This window comes from Callionymus lyra, chromosome 18 (genome assembly GCF_982586985.1).
Source record: "Callionymus lyra chromosome 18, fCalLyr1.hap1.1, whole genome shotgun sequence".
NCBI lineage: Eukaryota > Metazoa > Chordata > Actinopteri > Syngnathiformes > Callionymidae > Callionymus > Callionymus lyra.
Genome location: NC_141835.1, coordinates 4520713 through 4542397, shown reverse-complemented (window position 1 = coordinate 4542397; position 21685 = coordinate 4520713). Strand labels below are relative to the sequence as shown.

Genomic DNA, 21685 nt, shown 5'->3' with positions numbered 1-21685 from the left:
TCTTCCTCTCTTCCTCATCCCTCACTCCTCACTTACTCCTCATATTGATCCATCATTCTTCCTCTCTTCCTCATCCCTCTCTCTTCATATTGATCCATCATTCTTCCTCTCTTCCTCATCCCTCTCTCCTCATATTGATCCATCATTCTTCCTCTATTCCTCATCCCTCTCTCCTCATATTGATCCATCATTCTTCCTCTCTTCCTCAACCCTCACTCCTCATATTGATCCATCATTCTTCCTCTATTCCTCATCCCTCTCTCCTCATATTGATCCATCATTCTTCCTCTCTTCCTCATCCCTCACTCCTCATATTGATCCATCATTCTTCCTCTATTCCTCATCCCTTTCTCCTCATATTGATCCATCATTCTTCCTCTCTTCCTCATCCCTCACTCCTCATATTGATCCATCATTCTTCCTCTCTTCCTCATCCCTCACTCCTCATATTGATCCATTATTCTTCCTCTATTCCTCATCCCTCTCTCCTCATATTGATCCATCATTCTTCCTCTCTTCCTCATCCCTCACTCCTCAAATTGATCCATCATGCTTCCTCTCTTTCTCATCCCTCGCTCCTCAAATTGATCCATCATTCTTCCTCTCTTCCTCATCCCTCACCCCTCAAATTTATCCATCATTCTTCCTCTCTTCCTCATCCCTCACTCCTGAAATTGATCCATCATTCTTCCTCTCTTCCTCATCCCTCACCCCTCAAATTGATCCATCATTCTTCCTCTCTTCCTCATCCCTCACCCCTCAAATTTATCCATCATTCTTCCTCTCTTCCTCATCCCTCACTCCTGAAATTGATCCATCATTCTTCCTCTCTTCCTCATCCCTCACCCCTCAAATTGATCCATCATTCTTCCTCTCTTCCTCATCCCTCACTCCTCAAATTGATCCATCATTCTTCCTCTCTTCCTCATCCCTCGCTCCTCATATGGATCCATCATTCTTCCTCTCTTCCTCATCCCTCTCTCTTCATATTGATCCATCATTCTTCCTCTCTTCCTCATCCCTCACTCCTCACTTACTCCTCATATTGATCCATCATTCTTCCTCTCTTTCTCATCCCTCTCTCTTCATATTGATCCATCATTCTTCCTCTCTTTCTCATCCCTCACTCCTCACTTACTCCTCATATTGATCCATCATTCTTCCTCTCTTTCTCATCCCTCTCTCTTCATATTGATCCATCATTCTTCCTCTCTTTCTCATCCCTCTCTCTTCATATTGATCCATCATTCTTCCTCTCTTCCTCATCCCTCACTCCTCACTTACTCCTCATATTGATCCATCATTCTTCCTCTCTTTCTCATCCCTCTCTCTTCATATTGATCCATCATTCTTCCTCTCTTTCTCATCCCTCTCTCCTCATATTGATCCATCATTCTTCCTCTCTTCCTCATCCCTCACTCCTCACTTACTCCTCATATTGATCCATCATTCTTCCTCTCTTCCTCATCCCTCTCTCTTCATATTGATCCATCATTCTTCCTCTCTTCCTCATCCCTCTCTCTTCATATTGATCCATCATTCTTCCTCTCTTCCTCATCCCTCGCTCCGCACTGACTCCTCATACGGTCGGGTATTTAAGAGCGTCATCTGTTCACTGCACGACCTGTTAAGTCCGGACAAGAAGGAGCTACAATTAAATCTGCTCGAGCATCTGTCGCTTCAGATCGAGGCAGCAGCTGGTTTCGTACTCGCACCCTCGTCAACCTTGACCGTCTTCATAACATGTACACTCGCTGCAAAATGAAGGATCTGCTGTTAGATGTTCTTTAAACAGTGTTCGTCCTCCTCGTGCGTGGGTTTCCTCCAGGCACACTGGTTTACTCCCACACACACACAGACACACACGGACACACACACACACACACACACACACACACACACACACACACACACACACACACACACAAACACATTGTCTCTAAATGTCAGTGTTGGTGATGGACTGTCGGTGCAGAAACAACATCCAGACAAAACAATCATGTTCAGGCCTGCAATACACTTGCTACCTTTCCAGGGTGTCCCTGACAGGACACGAGGATGAAGCACCGGAAAACTGAACAAATCAAAGCTGGTTCGAGGGCCACTTGCTGCTCTTTGACTGTATTGACTTTATAACTGATCATATAGAAGGTTTAATATTTTTTATTATACATTTAGAATATTCAACTAGTATTACCTTAATGAAAGCTTTATTACTTTATTTGTTTCCTTGGGTTGCTATTCTTGTTTTGGTTGTTGCTGTTGTTCCTGCTTCAGTGTTTTTGTTGCTGTGTTTTTGTTGTTACTGTATTTTTTGTTGTTAAAGTGTTTTTGTTGCTGCTGTTTTTTGTTGCTGTTGTTACTGTCTTTTTGTTGCTGCTGATGTTTTTGTTGTTGCTGTGTTTTTTGTTGTTAAAGTGTTTTTTGTTGCTGCTGTTTTTTTGTTGCTGTGTTTGTGTTGCTGCTGTTACTGTTTTTTTTTTACTGTGTTTTTGTTGTTGTTACTGTTTTTGTTGTGACTGAGATTGTGTTGTTGCTGTGTCTTTGTTGTTGCTGTATTTTTGTTGTTGTTGTGTTTGTGTTGCTGCTATTACTGTGTGTTTTTTGTTACTGTGTTTTTGTTGTTGCTCTGTTTTTGTTGTTATTGTGTTTTTCTTGTTGTTATTGTTTCTGTTGTGACTGTGTTTTTGTTGTTGCTCTGTTTTTGTTGTTATTGTGTTTTTGTCGTTGCTGTGTTTTTCTTGTTGTTATTGTTTCTGTTGTGACTGTGTTTTTGTTGTTGCTCTGTTTTTGTTGTTGCTGTGTTTTTGTCGTTGCTGTGTTTTTCTTGTTGTTATTGTTTCTGTTGTGACTGTGTTTTTGTTGTTATTGTGTTTTTGTCGTTGCTGTGTTTTTCTTGTTGTTATTGTTTCTGTTGTGACTGTGTTTTTGTTGTTGCTGTGTTTTTTGTTGTTAAAGTGTTTTTTGTTGCTGCTGTTTTTTTGTTGCTGTGTTTGTGTTGCTGCTGTTACTGTTTTTTTTTTACTGTGTTTTTGTTGTTGTTACTGTTTTTGTTGTGACTGAGATTGTGTTGTTGCTGTGTCTTTGTTGTTGCTGTATTTTTGTTGTTGTTGTGTTTGTGTTGCTGCTATTACTGTGTGTTTTTTGTTACTGTGTTTTTGTTGTTGCTCTGTTTTTGTTGTTATTGTGTTTTTCTTGTTGTTATTGTTTCTGTTGTGACTGTGTTTTTGTTGTTGCTCTGTTTTTGTTGTTATTGTGTTTTTGTCGTTGCTGTGTTTTTCTTGTTGTTATTGTTTCTGTTGTGACTGTGTTTTTGTTGTTGCTCTGTTTTTGTTGTTGCTGTGTTTTTGTCGTTGCTGTGTTTTTCTTGTTGTTATTGTTTCTGTTGTGACTGTGTTTTTGTTGTTATTGTGTTTTTGTCGTTGCTGTGTTTTTCTTGTTGTTATTGTTTCTGTTGTGACTGTGTTTTTGTTGTTGCTCTGTTTTTGTTGTGACTGTGTTTTTGTTGTTGCTCTGTTTTTGTTGTTGCTGTGTTTTTGTCGTTGCTGTGTTTTTCTTGTTGTTATTGTTTCTGTTGTGACTGTGTTTTTGTTGTTGCTCTGTTTTTGTTGTTATTGTGTTTTTGTCGTTGCTGTGTTTTTCTTGTTGTTATTGTTTCTGTTGTGACTGAGATTTTGTTGTTGCTGTGTTTTTGTTGTTGCTGTGTTTTTGTTGTTGTTGTTACTGTGTTTGTGTTTCTGCCGTGTTTGTGTTGTTGTTGTTACTGTTCTTTTGTTGTGGCTGTGTATTCATTGTTGTTGTTACTGTGTTTTTATTGCTGCAGTTGTTGTAGTTGCTGTTGTGTTTTTTGTTGCTGCTCTTGTTATTTCCCTTCATACTAAGTGTCTTTGTGTTACTGTAGTGTCGAGGTGTCACAAACAAACGTCTTGTTCATATGAATCCAGCAGCTCAGGGAACATGTTCATGAGGTCAAGATGACACGTTAATGATAATGTCGTAGAGATCAATACGTGAGTGGACGGAGCGTTGTAACTGGATACATGATATAGTGTGTTTCTCTGCGTGTGAGTGTCAGCGCTGGGAATAAAGTCATTCATCCTCGAAGGTCAGAGATAAAAATATATCCATTCAGTAGTTTTTACTCGTGTGTTTGTTTGTTCATTTTGATTTTACAAATGTTAGCTTCATGTTTTTCAAACAATGTTGTTGCAGCAAACGTCATTTTCTCATTTCAAACTGTAGTATAAAGTGGTTATGAATAATAAAATATAATTACATTATAATAATACAGAAGAAGCAGGACAGTGTGAACCATGTTCACTCGTGTGAAAGATTATATTTATAATATTATCAAGAGCTGCATCAATGTCTGATGAATTTAGATCTCACTGGTTTCAAATACATTCTACAGTAACTACAGTGGACTGGTTTCCTTCAGTGAGTAAATCCATCAATATGTCCATGTCTGAGATGAATATATTAATATATTTAGAAAAAAAAGATTACGACATATTTTGACGCGATAAACGGCAGCTAGCTATACTTTTTGCTCACGGACACCGTAGTTCGCATGCGTCGCTCCAAGTTGCTGTTTTTGTTTTTGTTTTTGCTGTGTTTTTGTTGTTACTATATTTTTGTTGTTAATGTGTTTTTGTTGCTGCTGTTGTTTTTGTTGTTACTTTGTTTTTGCTGTTGCTGTGTTTTTGTTGTTGTTACTGTGTTTTTGTTGTTAGTGTGTTTTTGTTGTTAGTGTGTTTTTGTTTTTGCTGTGTTTTTGCTGTTGCTGTGTTTTTGTTGTTGCTGTGTTTTTGCTGTTGCTGTGTTTTTGTTGTTGTTACTGTGTTTTTGTTGTTAGTGTGTTTTTGTTTTTGCTGTGTTTTTGCTGTTGCTGTGTTTTTGTTGTTGTTACTGTGTTTTTGTTGTTAGTGTGTTTTTGTTTTTGTTGTTGCTGTGTTTATGTTGTTGTTACTGTGTTTTTGTTGTTAGTGTGTTTTTGTTGTTGCTGTGTTTTTGTTGTTGCTATGTTTTTGTAGTTGCGCTTGTTATTTTTGTTGTTTCTGTGTTTTTGTTGTTGCTTGCTGTGTTTTTGATGCTGCTACTGTGTTTATGTTGATACTGTTGTTGTTGTGGTTGTTGTTCTTACTGTGTTTTTGTTGTTAATGTGTTTTTGTTGTTGCTGTAACTGTGTTTTTTTTTGTTGTTTTTACTGTGTTTTTGTTGCGGGTGTGTTTTTGTTGTTGCTGTTGTTACTGTATTTCTGTAGTTAATGTGTTTTTGTTGTCGCTGTAACTGTGTTTTTTTGTTGTTTTTACTGTGTTTTTGTTGTTGCTGTTGTTACTGTATTTCTGTAGTTAATGTGTTTTTGTTGTCGCTGTAACTGTGTTTTTTGTTCTTGTTTTTACTGCGTTTTGTTGCTGTTGTTACTGTATTTTTGTTGTTTTTGTTGTTGCTGTAACTGTGTTTTTTGTTGTTCTTACTGTGTTTTTGTTGCTGGTATGTTTTTGTTGTTGCTGTGTTTTAGATGAATAAATTAATATATTTAGAAAAAATAATATTTTATATAATTTGACGTGATAACCGGCAGCTAGCTGTACTTTTTGGCTGCTCGCGGACACCGTATCTCGCCCGCATCGCTCGGAAAAAATGAATAAAAAAACGTGAACATATCGTTTCACGGACTCACCACTAGATGTCACTGGAGTTTACAAGAAGACATCTTCGCGAAAAAAGATTAAAAAAAAAAAACAAGTGTAATGTTGATCTGATGGTGCGTTCACGGACCCCCCTCTCGTGAAGAAAAGTATCAAAACCTACCATGTCGTACACGTTCAGGATCACAGGTTCGTTGGCCATGATCCAGCCTGAGGGGTGAAGGCACGTCTAAGGAGCGGGTCTGCAGGGACGGAGCATCACCGGGTGATGGTCTCTGTGGATCAACAGGGTTTCGAACCCGCAGCAGCAGCAGAGCCGGAGACTCGCCTCGCATCGCGGGGGCGAACACAAGCAGAAGGAGGCGGGACTGAAGGCATGGTGTTGTTGGAAGATGGTGTTGGAAAGAAGCGAGACATGGAGACTTAGATCCAGATCATCATCATCTTCATCATCTTCTTCATCTTCATCTGGTCCAGGCCCCGCATCCAGTCCAGCCTCCTCCAGACAGAACTAGTCGATCCCAGAACCGTCGTCATCAACCACCAACAAAGATGTTCCTGACTCTAGATCTAGACCCTGATCCTGGATCCTGGTGGGTGTTTCCTGCACCAGTGTCCGGGTCTCACTCTCCGAGGAGGGGGAGTGACTGATGACGTCATCGCTCGCCTCGCTGGCAACATCCGTCTCCAGCTGATGTGGAGGATGCTGGTGACGTCATCGCTCGTCTTCACCTGCTTTGATCACGAGAGTGAAGCTCGTTTGTGGGTCAAAGGAAGTGTGTCAGGAGGAAGCACTTGTGGTCAATGACGTCACTGGATTCATCTTCTGAATGAGGTGGTTTGTGGGAAACAAGGTGCCTTTCTTTTCTTTTTTTTTTTTACCATAGAACATAAAATAAACATTATTTTTTATAGCTGTGCCTTGTTTGGTAACATTTCAGAGTCAAGATACTATGTTTCTTTTTTGAATAAAGTATTATTTCTCGTATAAAAATATGATTTATGGCAACAGTGTTGCATTCTTATATATTTTTGTGTGTGTTTTATTTTGTTCTTTTTTAGTTTATATTTCAATAAATTGTGCGCAACATAAAATAATTCAATTTTTTTTATTTACAATTGACTTTAACTAGACAATTATACACAGTGTTTCTTTTCTCTGTTGCAATTAAACTTACGGCAGCTAGATGGCAGAAGTCATTACATCCTTCGCACCCTGCGTGATCCCGCCAATGACTGAGGACGAGAGGATGCTGCGACTCCTGCAGCTTTTAAAGCTGATGTTTGAACATATTTTAGTTTGAAAACAAATGAAAGCAGTTACGACTTCGTCAAGAGTCATGTGGTCTGTAAATACTACAACACCAGAGTCAAGTACTGGACAATACTACACATATATCCTTGTTACTACACTATCACAACACCAGAGTCAAGTACTGGACAATACTACACATATATACTTGTTACTACAGTATCACAACACCAGAGTCAAGTACTGGACAATACTACACATATATACTCGTTACTACAGTATCACAACACCAGAGTCAAGTACTGGACAATACTACACATATATACTCGTTACTACAGTATCACAACACCAGAGTCAAGTACTGGACAATACTACACATATATACTTGTTACTACACTATCACAACACCAGAGTCAAGGACTGGACAATAGTACATATATATACTTGTTGCTACACTATCACAACACCAGAGTCAAGGACTGGACAATAGTACATATATATACTTGTTACTACACTATCACAACACCAGAGTCAAGTACTGGACAATACTACACATATATACTTGTTACTACACTATCACAACACCAGAGTCAAGTACTGGACAATACTACACATATATACTTGTTACTACACTATCACAACACCAGAGTCAAGTACTGGACAATACTACACATATATACTTGTTACAATATCACAACACTAGAGTCAAGTACTCGCCTCTGGATCCATGTTTCCAGGATCCTTTCCCATCTATTAATTTTCATTTTTCTTTTTTTTTATCTTAACGCGATGCATATATTCATTTATTTTGAAATTAGCAACCATTAGGGACATTGTTATGAGTAACAATTTAACATTTAAATTGTTACTTTTAGGCCAATTCTTCATTTTTATGCTTCCATATATTTCTGCAATTCAACTCTCGCCTTTTTTTTAATTTATTTTTTTATGTTTGAAGTGAAGGAAGTTAAAAAAGTGCACTTGCTAGCTTAGCTACACGTCAACAGTGCTAACTAGTGCACATAAGAGAAATGAATGTAAATCCAGGACATGCTTGTGACCTTCACCAGAACCACCTGACCTTGGACTCAGGAGTGAGTCGACGAGTCCTGCTGGACGACTTGATGAAAGAAAAAAAAAAGACAAAACTAATGGTTGAATTCAACATGAATTTAATCGACATTTTGGCTTTCAGACATTGTGCATATTCGGGGAGACACATTTCCCACAATCCCTTTCACAAGGTGCGACAATATTTACAAACATGATGCTGCAGAGACGACACACACACACACACACACACACACACACACTGGTTTTCATCCTCGTCGTGAAAGTGTCGGCTTGTGCAAATAAATATTTCTCACACTTCATGGATGTTGGTCCATATGTACAAACAACACGTGACTAAACAAGCGTGATCAGTTTTCTACGTGTGGTCCGAACATTTCCGAGAAAAGCCATCGGTTTGGACCACAAACCTCTCGCCCCGGTGTGTCGTTCCCTTTAGTGTGTTGTTGTGCGTCGCCACGGTCGGACCTTCGCTCCCGTTGTGCGTTTGTTCAGGGTGAGAATCAAGAGGATTAATTTGGAAGTACAGCGAGTTCCCGTCGCTCTCGGACAAACCTGCCATTGAGCGACGGGCGTCGACAGAAAAGGCCGCGATCGACTCGACACAAGAGCGTCTTTCATGGGTTTTGAAGATTGTGTTTGTGCAGCAGCACGACTCACAATCACCGTCATCCCTCTTCAATCGAACACTCGAGGAGGAACGCCTCGACACTGACGTACAAGAATCATTTCTTCACTTCTTTTTTTTTTGGGGGATCCTAAAAGTAACATATTGACGAGGGAATTAAAAGTGTTTATTGCGGATGTAAATAAATGAAACCAGGACGGCGACTCCCGCTAAAGCCACCAGGACCCCTGGATACGAGGACGTGTCGTCGGGTTGCGAGTGCGAGCGCCCGTTTCCGTGGTGTTGATGCTGAACAGAAGAAAGAAAGAAAAATAGTTTGAATCATTGTTTTGGGAATAAAATTCCTTTTCATTTCTCATTAATAGAGATAATGATCTTTGTGGAGATCAATGTGATTGAAGATCAGGGCTGTCAAACTCAATCACACGTTTGATTGACACTTGGCAGTCTTGGTTGATATTTTCACATAACATTATTTCATTTAACTTCAGTTTTACTTTTATTGGAATTCTTTGTACAAAAGTTATCATACATAACCCGTGTTACTTATCTTATCTTATCTTAAACACTAGGTTTTGACAGAACAAACGTGAACCTTTTAAAGTTTAACTTCAATTATTCACCCAAAAAGAACAACTTAATATATGCAAGTTTAAACTGTAGTTGAGGTATTTTTTCTTTTCTTAAACTAACATTTATTTTATTGCTGACAGCAGTGCATTGTTGCAACTTTTCTCTGACAAATTAAGAGAAAATTCCTCCCCTTTTCTGTGGAACCACCTGCTGTCACTGAGCCCGTCTCTACCTTGTGGTCCTTCTTTAACCCTGTGACTCCAATGCATTTAAGCCATTGTGGAGCCTTTTTACTCAAACCTCAACTATAAAAGGTTTTATACTCGAGAGAAACATTTTTGTAAAATACCATGAATGAAAACATAATCATGTGATCCATCCAAGTTTCACTAGAGCAGAATAAGAAGTATTTTATTATATTTCAACTCATGAACGAGTTCCATCAAAATATCGACACATTCTAATAAAAAAAGTTGTTAATTTTTCTTCTCAGAATAGACGGTGCAGATTTATTTGAACCTAATTCCTGCAACTGCTGTTAAGTGGAATATTTATAATACGCTTTCCTCATAATTACTGCGACTCAACTCACCTTTTTGAAAACCTTCAGCTTCACCTGCTCGCCCGTCTGCTTGAACAACTCCACGACGGCGCGATGCGTCCAATTCTCAACCTTCACGTCGTTGATCTGCCGAAAAAAAATAGACGTTATGTCACATTTTAATGAAGGATTTCTCATCGTTGAATAACTAGAAAACATCATAGACATTAATGTCAAAATCATATTTACAGATCGACCTTCAAATAAAAATAAATAATTTAGAGTTTGTGTTTGACTTATTTTCACTAGTTTACTGGTTTATGTTTTGAGTTAACTCGACTAAAACAGGCGTCTTGACGCGTCTGGAGTAAAAAGCTAACATTACTTCAGAGAAAATACCATCTTTTTCTCAAAACACCTCCACACAGTAATAAGTAAGTAAGTAAGTGATTTGTACATATATAGCGCTTTTCCAGACCAGGGTCACAAAGCGCTTAAACAATCAAAACAATATTCAATAAAGTATATACTTTATTGACTAAGTGTCATATCATAAAACTCAAGACACTTTACAGTTTAACTAAAAAGTATATTCGTGAAAATAAAAAAAAAGTGAATCACAGCACGACAGTGACAGAAGGCAGAAACCTCAAGCAGAACCAGACTCAGTGTTGACGGCCTCCTGCTGGGACCAGCCGGGAGGGTGGAGGGAGGAAAAATTGAGAGAAGAGTAAAAAAACTATATAGCGTTCACAAAAAAAGACATTAAGAAAATCAATATATATAATAAATCAAAAGATAACTTCTATGACTTTTAATCATTGAAGGGGAAAAAACGCTCAAAAGTAAGTTATGTGTAGAATAAAGAGGCGCATACTTGACAGCTCTAGTAGAAGAACTCACATTTGTCCTTCAAACTCTTCACTGGCTGCCAGTTTCTTTCAGGATCATTTTAAAATTCTGGTTCTTACTTTCAGATCTATTCATGGTCAGACCTTCCATCAGTGATCTGATCCAGACTTACACCCCAGCTCGGGCTCTGAGGTCTGTGGATCAGAATCTACTGATGGTTCCTGAACTTCAGGACCAGAGGAGAGAAATCCTTCCAGACTGTTGCTCCTAAGCTTTGGAACCATCTCTGTGTTTGATGATCTACTGACTCCTTCAAGAAACATCTCTGTGTTTGATGATCTACTGACTCCTTCAAGAAACATCTGTGTTTGATGATCTACTGACTCCTTCAAGAAACATCTCTGTGTTTGATGATCTACTGACTCCTTCAAGAAACATCGGTGTTTGATGATCTACTGACTCCTTCAAGAAACATCTCTGTGTTTGATGATCTACTGACTCCTTCAAGAAACATCTCTGTGTTTGATGATCTACTGACTCCTTCAAGAAACATGTGTGTTTGATGATCTACTGACTCCTTCAAGAAACATCTCTGTGTTTGATGATCTACTGACTCCTTCAAGAAACATCTCTGTGTTTGATGATCTACTGACTCCTTCAAGAAACATCTCTGTGCTTGATGATCTACTGACTCCTTCAAGAAACATCTGTGTTTGATGATCTACTGACTCCTTCAAGAAACATCTGTGTTTGATGATCTACTGACTCCTTCAAGAAACATCTCTGTGTTTGATGATCTACTGACTCCTTCAAGAAACATGTGTGTTTGATGATCTACTGACTCCTTCAAGAAACATGTGTGTTTGATGATCTACTGACTCCTTCAAGAAACATCTGTGTTTGATGATCTACGGACTCCTTCAAGAAACATGTGTGTTTGATGATCTACTGACTCCTTCAAGAAACATCTGTGTTTGATGATCTACTGACTCCTTCAAGAAACATCTGTGTTTGATGATCTACTGACTCCTTCAAGAAACATCTGTGTTTGATGATCTACTGACTCCTTCAAGAAACATCTGTGTTTGATGATCTACTGACTCGTTCAAGAAACATCTGTGTTTGATGATCTACTGACTCCTTCAAGAAACATCTGTGTTTGATGATCTACTGACTCCTTCAAGAAACATCTGTGTTTGATGATCTACTGACTCCTTCAAGAAACATCTGTGTTTGATGATCTACTGACTCGTTCAAGAAACATCTGTGTTTGATGATCTACTGACTCCTTCAAGAAACATCTGTGTTTGATGATCTACTGACTCCTTCAAGAAACATCTGTGTTTGATGATCTACTGACTCCTTCAAGAAACATCTGTGTTTGATGATCTACTGACTCCTTCAAGAAACATCTCAAGACACTTTTATTTGTTCAGGCTTTTCCTTGATTCTCTGAGACTCCTGTGTTTGTCTCAGTATTATCTTGATCTTTTAAGTATATATTTTATTGAGTATTGTTTTGATTCCTTAAGCGCTTTGTGACCCTGGTCTGGAAAAGCGTTCTATAAATATGACTTACTTACTTAAGAGGCGCAAACTTGACAGTAAAGGTGCAAAAGCAGGAACTAGTCTCATTGATAAATATTCCGTTTTTAAAATACTTTCATCCCAATACTACTAAAAATACTTTACTCGAGGACTTTCGCTTTCATTCGCGCTGAAGTTCCGTCAAGTTAAAAGAACCTTCTAGTGTTGATTGACAGCCGAACAAACCCATCAAAAACCCTGATAGACATGAAGAGTGTTTTATCTTCACCTCCAAGATCTTGTCTCCTTCTCGAAGTCTTCCGTCCACATCCGCCGTCCCTGCTTCCTTGATCTTCACCACGTAGATGCCAGAGTCGTCGAGCACGTACGGCTGGTCCACTCCTCCCACGATGTTGAAGCCGAAGCCTGAGAGATAAGAAAAAAACACGAATAGATTTTAAATAAACAACACGTTGACATGAACCAGTGACGCAACGTGTGGACGATAAAGAAGCTGCTGATTCAACCACAACATTGATCTCCGTTGATCAAAGTGCACGAGGATCCTGTGTGCGAGTAAGAGTCGAACAATCGTTAAAAACGACTAGTTAATGAAAATAAACTAGTGACGAGTGAGTGAAAACTACTGTTATATTGCATCAGTTCTGACAGGTTAAAAAAAAAAAGTTTGACGATTTAAATGAATCACCAAAGAAAGTTAGCGTCACTTATGATCATCTTTGTTCGTGCAGAATATTGATTTAAATTATTATTTTAAAAAAAAGAAGGATTATCTCGTAACGAAAGTGCGGCTACAGAAGTAGCTCCGGTGCTAACTCTCATCCTCGCTCACCTGCGGGGCCTCGAGGCAGAACTATGTCCTGGACCAGGTCCAGCGGGTGCACGGAGCCGTTCATGGTGCTCCGCGTGCGGGTTAAAAGAGAAAGAAGGCGCAAGAAAAGAGAGGAGGACAAAGTTTTTAAAGAAGTGAACTCATTGATCGACTTCACAAGTCACTTCCCGCAGGAGGAGTGTCCGCGGCGCCTCCTAGTGGAGAGAGTGGGAGCTGCACGCTGACCTTTGCCTTCAAGTGAAGATACATTTTTTTTTAAATACTTAAAATGAAAGTATTGGTTATTGATGCGTTACTATTACTCCCAACATAGAGAGCTTTACTTACGAGCAGCTGTAAAAGCTAAACTAGAAATAAAAATGTCAGATTTAAAGATTCCAACCAGAAGTTTTCACCTTTTTTTCTCTAAAAGTCTAAAATAATATAATAAAAAACATGCTTTATTTGTAGTGTTATCATACATAACCTCTGTTTATTATCTAACGTATCTTTATCGCTAAGTTGTATCGACAGACAGAACAAACGTGACTTTTTTCACGTTAAAGTTTAACTTAAATTATTGGACCAAAAAAAACGACTTTATTGATTTTAGATTAAACTATAGTTTGTGTTGAGTTTTTTTTTTAAACTAATATTTTTTAATTTACAGCAATGCATTGTTGAGATTTTTCACAGACAAAGTTAAGTTGATCAAAGAGAAAATCCCTTTTTTTATTCTGTTTAATTTGTAGTGAGGGGCTGGACAAGTTGTCTAGAAGCCAGTAGGGGGCGCCATCGGTTTAATAATGATGAGTTTTAGATGAAAACAAAGGAACATAGTGCAAAGACGCCATCTAGTGGACTCTGAAGATAATGACACTGTTTCATGAAGCTTCATCAACACATCACTATTATTCGTTTGTCAGCGACTGTTGTAAACGTTATGCCTCTCGCCCCGAGTAGCTGGGATGACCCCCATTAAATACAAATACATTATTGAATCATCAATAAATCAAATAGATTTAAGTTCATATCATAAGCATCGATTATATTGATTTAATGTTAATTAACAGTTTTATTCCATTTGCTGACAAAGTATTTAAGTCGATCAAAAGTCAGCAATAAAACTCCTTTATTTTAAATATATTGAACAGTTTGTTTAATATCAAATATCATTCATTTTCTACCGCTTTATTCCTTATGGGGGTCGCGGGGAGACTGGAGTCTATCCTAGTTTCATAGGGCGAGAGGCAGGGGACACCCTGGACAGGACGCCAGTCTGTCTCAGGACACACACAAAGACAGACAACCATTCACACACACACTCATACCTACGGACAATTTCCCACAAGTTCTCAATCAACCTCTGTATGTTTTTGGACTGTGGGAGGAAACCGGAGTGCCCGGAGTAAACCCATGTGACACGTGGAGAACATACAAGGGCCACATATTTAACTTAAATAACTTTTACGTTTCTTCCTCACGAATATTAATCACAAAAACAACCTTTAGGCGATTATTTATTGAGACTTTATTGCATCGTAAACATTCTAAATATGATTCTTTATCTTCAGTCTATATATATATATTTCTATAACCGTCTGTTATCAAAGCTGGTTCTGGTTCTGGTTCTGATCATCCTTCAAAATCTCATCCCATTGAAAAAAGCTCTGAACGGTTGTTTACCAACTTTATTTCAAAGCACATTCATCCTAAAATACTTCCCGTCTTTGGCAGCGAATGAGACTCTGAGCGACGACTGATCGTGATCCAAACGAAAGGTTCTGGTCGGAGAAGGAGGTTCGACACACTTTGAAAATAATAAAGTCTCTCCTCCTCCGAGTCCTGGAGCGACGGAGGAGGAGGAGAGAAAACCATGAGTTACATGCGTTCATGCAGAGACGGAAATAATAAACATGTAAATACTGTCAACAAAATACAGCAAAACATGAGAAAATGTTGTTTTTTTTGCGTAATTGTCGGAGCGAGTTTCTGAAAACAGCGTTTTTTTTATTAAGAGGTTTATTCTTCTGTGCAATTTCTTGGTCAGATAAATTAAAAAGTGCCTGGAGAGCAAAGATCACTTTGACACGCTCGACTCCACCAGAAGGACCCGCAGGACCCGGTCCGGTTCTGGTGAACGTAGGGGGAAGGAGGGGGGAGTTGGGGTTCAGATCATGCTCGGCGCCGCGCTGTACAGAACCACGTCTCCGGCCACACGGACCAGAGTGACGTCGTCCATCCCGCCCACTCGGTGCTCGTACTCCAGCAGGTGAGACCCGTTCACGGCCACTTTGAAGTCGTCCTCCTCCACCAGGATCTTCAGCTGGAGACACATCAGAGCAGCTTCAACCTCGTCGCTAATGGCTACACTTAACAACGCAAACGTTAACTTTGAATTGATTAAATATTTTCCAAATTAAAGCTGAAAAAAAAAACTTTTTTTTTTAATTCAATATAAAAACATTTGAATAATATTGTCACAAAGAAAACCGAGCTACTTGAATTTAAGGCATTGAATTATTTTTCTAAATGATAAATAATTTGTATATTTAAAGTTTATTTTGTTTAAATTATTGAATTAACAAATATTTTTTAAGATTCATTATTATTTTTTCTCATATAGTTTGATATTCTAATAACAAACAAACAAAATCACAAAACAAATGTATAATTTAAATATTTTTAATATATATCAATTTAAATTCAATATAAAAATGTTGATTTAAAAGTATTACCAGACATTACTAAAAGAAAACAGAGCTACTTATTTAAAGTTTAATTTGTTTAAACTATTGAATTAACAAATATTTTTTAAGATTCATTATTTTTATTTTTTATTTTATTTTTTATTTTTTTTTACGAATAGAGTTTGATTTTCTAAATACAATAATTCACAAATCAAACTTATAAATTAAATATATATTTTAATATACATCAATTTAAATTCAATATATAAATGTTGGTTTAAAAGTATCTCCAGACATTACCAACAGAGCACAGAGCTACTGGATCAAACTTTCGACCAATCACGTGACTCGCTGACGACCACAAGACGATGAAGTATCTCAGTTCTTTTTTGGTAAATGTTGAATGTTTTTATTGAAATTTATTCAAGCATTTCATTACTTTTTGAATAATTGAATTCAATAATTTCTATATCGAAAGATTCAATTTTTAATTTTAATTATTATTAAAAAAAGAAGTACATCTTCTATACGAATTAATTTAATTTTACACAGAGTTTGATTTTCTAATTCCAATAATTTTAAAATACTTTTTCTATATTCAGTATCTTTGAATCTGTAGTCTTTTAAATTCAATATAAAAATGTTGCTATAATAGTCTAACCAGACATTACCAGCAGAACACACAGCAAATTGAATTCAGAAAATTCATTTTTGAGTTTTTGTAATTAGAAAATCAACAACAAAATCAATTTTTCAATAATAATATTATTGTATTAAATACGAATTAAATGAAATGCTTAAAGAAATATTTTGCTCAAAAAAATAGTATATATTATTATCAATAGTAGTAGAATTTACCAACATTTTAAATGTTGAATTAAATCACTTAATATTCTGACAACATGATTTAATTCTATACAAACTTCCTCAGTTTTTCATCTTTAAGCAACACTTAAGTATTAAACCCTCTGAGAAACGACTCGTCTTTAAAGGCCCAAACATAACGGATGTGGGTCAAAGGTCAACTGGACGTAAGATTGTCCACATGTTTGTCGAAGGCGTCGCACAACAGCGATAAACTCTGACGTGGACTCATTAAGTCACACACCCTACACTGTGACTCACTCCGCCGTGACCTTCGACCTCTGACAGTACAGAGAACTATATCCAGGAATCTTCAACACGTTCCGTCGTTCAATACCTCGAATCTCTGGCCCGGGACGAAGGGGAACCCCCCCTCGCGCTCCTCCGGCCCCCAACAGCCCGCCACGTTGGTGTTCCTCACGATGGTCTGCTCGTGGAAGCGGGGGTTGAAGTGGAAGACCACGTCGTGACCCTTCATGAAGTCCACGTTGAACCTGGAGCAGAAGGTTTGGTGATTTCGTTCAGAAAGAAACGTTGTGTGTCTCTGGTGTGTGACGCACACAAGAAAAACATTGAAATGTTGTAGATGTTCATGATAATCATTCATCAAAACACCTTAAAGGATTAGTTTTCATTGGTTTTAAAAAGATTATTACGATTATCGACTCATTTTCAAGGATTTTTCCTGCTTTTTCTTCCTATTTTACGTTTCTCCTCGTCCTCGCTTTTAAAAAACGGAATATTTCCTTTTATATTTTACCTTCGTTTTCACACACGATGGATATTAAGACAGATTTATAATAACAGTTTGATCAAGTAGCTCGGTGCTCTGTAGGTAATGTCTGACTATTATAGCAACATTTTTAAACTGAATAGAAAATACTTTGAATTGAAATAGTTTAAAACATTCATTTTTTTAACGTGAATATAAAACTATACGCATTTTAAAATTAGAATTTTTATATATTATTCAAAAATATATATAAATAATCGTTTGCAACGTTTTAAAAATAATTCAAAATGCTTAAGAAAACATTTTAAATGTTAAATTAAACCATTAAATATTGTGATTCACATGAAGTCAGAATTTAAATATCATCACATTTTTATCTTCTGTTAAGAAATGTAATATGTTATTAAGTTACACTTAATTAATGGAAGACATTACAGATTATTGTTTATTTTCTTGAGGATTCTTAGGGTTAATTTAATTTAAATGTCAATTAAAAAGATTATCGACTCATTTTTGCCGCTTTATTTTCTACTCTCGTTTGTCCTCTTCCTCACTTTCAAGATTCCCTATATTTTACGTCCGTTTTCTCACATGATGGATATTAAGACAGATTTATAATAACAGTTTGATCAAGTGAGTCGGTGCTCTGTTGGTCATGTCTGGCGTGACTATTATAGCAACATTTTAAACTGAATAGAAAAAACTTTGAATTGAAATAGTTTAAAACATTCATTTTTTGAACATGAATATAAAACTGTACGCATTTTAAAATTAGAATTTTTATATATTATTCAAAAATATATATAAATAATCGTTTGCAACGTTTTAAAAATAATTCAAAATGCTTAATAAAAACATTTTAAATGTTAAATTAAACCATTAAATATTGTGATTCACAGGAAGTCAGGATTTAAACATCATCACATTTTTATCTTCTGTTAAGAAAAGTAATATGTTATTAAGTTACACTTAATAAATGGAAGACATTACAGATTATTGTTTATTTTCTTGAGGATTCTTAGGGTTAATTTAATTTAAATGTCAATTAAAGAGATTATCGACTCATTTTTCCCGCTTTATTTTCTACTCTTGTTCACTCCTCTTCCTCACTTTCGAGATTTCCTATATTTTACGTCACAGTAAACAATAACAATAACAGTTTGATCAAGTGAGTCGGTGCTCTGTTGGTCATGTCTGGCGTGACTTTTATAGCAACATTCTCAAACTGAATAGAAAATACTTTGAATTGAAAAATAGTTTTAAACATTCATTTTTTTAACGTGACTATAAAACTGTACGCATTTTAAAAGTAGAATTTTTATATATTATTCAAAAACAACCTTTAAATATACAAATAATCGTTTAACAATTTAAAAATAATTAAAAACGCTTAAAAAAACTTAAATTAAACCATTAAATATTGTCTTTTACATAAAGTCAGGATTTAAACATCATCACATTTTTATCTTCTGTTAAGAAAAGTAAAATGTTATTAAGTAACAGTTAATTAATGGAAGACATTACAGATTATTGTTTATTTTCTTGAGGGTTAATTTAATTTAAATGTCAAGTTCCATCAAGTAGCTCTGTTGGTAATGTCTGTTGACACTATTATAGCAACAGCGACTCATTTTTTCTTTCACACGTTAGTTTCTAATATTTCAAGATCTTCAGGGAATATATTATTGATATCATTGAATCTATCAAACAGTTGTGGGATCAAGAGTCGCTCACCTGTCTGCTCCAGGTAGAGCTTCTCCAACTATGGTGATGAGCAGCTGAGGCATGATTCCTGCCTCCAGAGGGAGGTCGAACGGCACCATCTGTAAGAAACAAACATCTTTAGCAACATTTGTAACCGTTTGTTCCGTTCAAACGATGACATCATGTTTTCCTTCCCATGAGTCACTTCTTCTCCTTCACAACAGTTCACATGGAAGCATGAGACGGTCCACGGTTACATCTTTAATACCAGTAATCACTTCGTTACACAGGAATCATCCCAACAGAGGCTAATATTTAAACCATCATCACTCGACTCCAGCCGAGGTCAAACAATCAGTCCTGGACGAGACGTTGATTCAGGAAGAGACGTCTGTGTCCCTCAGACAAGCTCAGATCATTAATAGGGACGATAATATCTGGGCTGGAAGAGAAGAGACACTTTTTACTTCGTCGGTTATTGTTAGTCGATCGCATGTGTGTGTGTGTGTGACCCAGTGTGTGTGAGTCAGAACCAAGACCCGAGCAGAAGATCCCAGAGAAGGTTGAGAGTGAAGAGCAGCTTCGAGACTCACAGGACTGGGTTTTACACGGAGAAGCTCGACTGTGATGGAAGTTTATCAGAGACATCAGAACTCAAGGGTTCCATTTTTTTTTTATATATATATATATTATTTAATTTTAAAAAATTGAGGATTTTCTTTTTAAACCTAGATATATATTCAAACATTGGAACTTGAAAGATGTTGATTTAGTTTAAAATAATTACATATAGTTTGGTATATTTATTTAAATAATCCAAAACCCCCCCAAAAAAAGTGTTCAATATTTTATTTATTTATTATTAATGTTGGTACAATAGTCACCAGACTATAGCAACAGAGCACCGAGCTACTGGATCTAACTTTCATCCAATCACGTGACGCTCAGACGATCAAGAAGCTCTTAATCTTTCTTTAGTGACACGATTACACCAACATTTTTATATTGGATTTGAAAGAATGTAAATAAAAAAAATATTGAATTTTATAGTAGTTTTCTTTTTGGAAAGTAGAATATAAAACAATGAGTAAATATTTTAAATTAAATAATAAATATTTTTAAAACAAACAGATTAAACGTTCAAGTAGTTGAATTGAATGAAACCAACGAGTGACTCCACGTCTTGTGTTGCCAAGATTTGTACAAACTGAACATTCCTGCTCTTTGTTGACTTTGGATCGATATTAAACAATGAATCTGGAACCAAACATCGAGTACGAGTCGACTTCTGTCACGACTCCGGGTCACGAACAGAACCAACTCAACCTCAGGAACTGCAAGTCTCTGTACAGTTGTTCACATTAACGTCTGTCCCTCATCTTATCTCAAACACTGACCCCTCACGGGTCACTACATGGAGCTGGTACCGGACCCCCACAGAACCACCACCCGACGAGCCCAGAGTCCCCACCAGAAAAGACGGGTCGAGGCGTAAAGAAGGTCAGACGACTCACCAACATCCCTCCCGGGGCGGCGGGTGCGTCGTAAGGACCCATAGGTCCGGGTCCGAACGGGCCGGGGCCGGGGGGGAATCCTCCCGCGGCCGGAGCGCCCCATGCCCCGGTGGGCATCGGGGGGAAGCCGCCTGCGGAGTAGGGGGAGAAGGGGCCGGCGGGAGGGGGGAAACCACCAGGTGCTCCTGGTCCATACATGCCGTTCCCTCCGTTAGGGGGACACCCCGGGTAAGGCACGTTTGAGTACGGACCCGCGGGGGCGCCGGGGCCGGAGGGGAAGGGTCCAGTCGGGTACGGAACGGGGCCGCCGGGAAGCTGTCCGGGAGCTCCCTCGGGCGGGTACTGCCCCGGGAACTGACCGGGGGCGCCGGGCCCAGATGGGAACTGACCCGGAGCCCCCGGTGCGGGGGGGAACTGACCCGGCATTCCGGGACCGGGAGGGAACCCACCGGGCGCGGGGTACTGCCCGGGAGCTCCGGGGCCGGAGCTGTAGGGGAACTGTCCTGGGGCGCCCGGACCGGAGGGAAAGCCTCCCGGAGCAGAGGGTTGTGTGGGAGCTCCCGGAGCGGAACCGGGCCAGCCCGGGTTCGAAGGCATGGCGGGGTTGTGGGCCGGGGCGGACGGGTTGTTGTGTCCGATCTTCTTGGCCTGGCCTTGAGTGTCCTCTCCTAGAGCATCTGCGAGCTGCACACAACATTATTGTAACAACACTATAGAAGGTTTAAATCAAAGGTTCACTCACCGAGAAATCCGACATGATCTGCAGGAAACACAAGAGAAGTTATTGTTGTTGTTATTGTTACTCAGATGTTAGTCACTGACAGTGGAATCTGTGATTCTACACTAAATGTTTCCATCTTCAACCTGCGTGTCATGTAGTGACTCAACCGCCACGTGGATCCTAACAGAACCCCACAAAAGTCCATGTATTTCCGCTAAACTCACGCACCTGAACATGAAGTGAATCGTTATCTGACATGTTGTCACACACGAGCTAACAGTTAGCTTTAGCTGCCGCCGGACGTTTGTTTTCTTCCCCAAAACAAGATGAAAGTGTTGAACTGCGAGGGAAACACGGAGGTCGAGGCTCACCTGGGCGGGCACAGGGTCTCCTCGCGGGCGACACACGCAGGGAAGTGAAGATGGTCCAGCTGTGGGAGCCGCGGAGCTACTTGTCGAGCCTCAACTCGAGCTACTGAAGCTACAAGCTAACACACAACTGTTGAGGCGCGTCCACGCTGCGCTCTGACGTC

General features: G+C 38.4%; 3 protein-coding genes across 3 annotated transcripts in view; all 3 read right to left on the bottom strand.

Moving 5' to 3' along the window:
• The window catches only part of LOC148060167 (deubiquitinase DESI2), a 13452-nt gene extending 7134 nt beyond the window's left edge, over positions 1–6318 (bottom strand). The window contains exon 1 of the mRNA XM_087779625.1: positions 5815–6318. Coding sequence (XP_087635751.1) covers positions 5815–5853 — 39 coding nt within the window. The 5' untranslated portion in view covers positions 5854–6318. The remainder of the gene's footprint in view (positions 1–5814) is intronic.
• A 1740-nt stretch (positions 6319–8058) lies between these two features.
• synj2bp (synaptojanin 2 binding protein) lies at positions 8059–13110 on the bottom strand. The gene is made up of 4 exons (XM_087779952.1): positions 12949–13110; positions 12385–12521; positions 9768–9863; positions 8059–8890 (listed from the first exon to the last, which is right to left on the bottom strand). The coding sequence occupies exons 1-4, from the start codon at positions 13010–13012 to the stop codon at positions 8759–8761; spliced, it is 429 nt and encodes a 142-aa protein (XP_087636078.1). The 5' UTR covers positions 13013–13110; the 3' UTR covers positions 8059–8758.
• Positions 13111–14603: 1493 nt separating this feature from the next.
• lgals3a (lectin, galactoside binding soluble 3a) lies at positions 14604–21685 on the bottom strand. Its single transcript, XM_087780100.1, has 6 exons — positions 21525–21685; positions 21175–21192; positions 20433–21116; positions 18949–19037; positions 16819–16975; positions 14604–15253 (listed from the first exon to the last, which is right to left on the bottom strand). Exons 2-6 carry the CDS (start codon positions 21187–21189, stop codon positions 15098–15100), a joined length of 1101 nt encoding a protein of 366 aa, XP_087636226.1. The 5' UTR covers positions 21190–21192; positions 21525–21685; the 3' UTR covers positions 14604–15097.

Coding starts and splice junctions, on each gene's coding strand:
- synj2bp (XM_087779952.1), bottom strand. CDS start 13,012: ATGAACGGCTCCGTGCACCCGCTGGACCTGGTCCAGGACATAGTTCTG. Junction 12,522..12,948: donor TCTGCCTCGAGGCCCCGCAG/GTGAGCGAGGAT, acceptor CTTATCTCTCAG/GCTTCGGCTTCAACATCGTG. Junction 9,864..12,384: donor AAGGAGACAAGATCTTGGAG/GTGAAGATAAAA, acceptor TTTTTTCGGCAG/ATCAACGACGTGAAGGTTGA.
- lgals3a (XM_087780100.1), bottom strand. Junction 19,038..20,432: donor CCGCCCCGGGAGGGATGTTG/GTGAGTCGTCTG, acceptor TGTTTCTTACAG/ATGGTGCCGTTCGACCTCCC. Junction 16,976..18,948: donor GCTCTACCTGGAGCAGACAG/GTGAGCGACTCT, acceptor CTTCTGCTCCAG/GTTCAACGTGGACTTCATGA.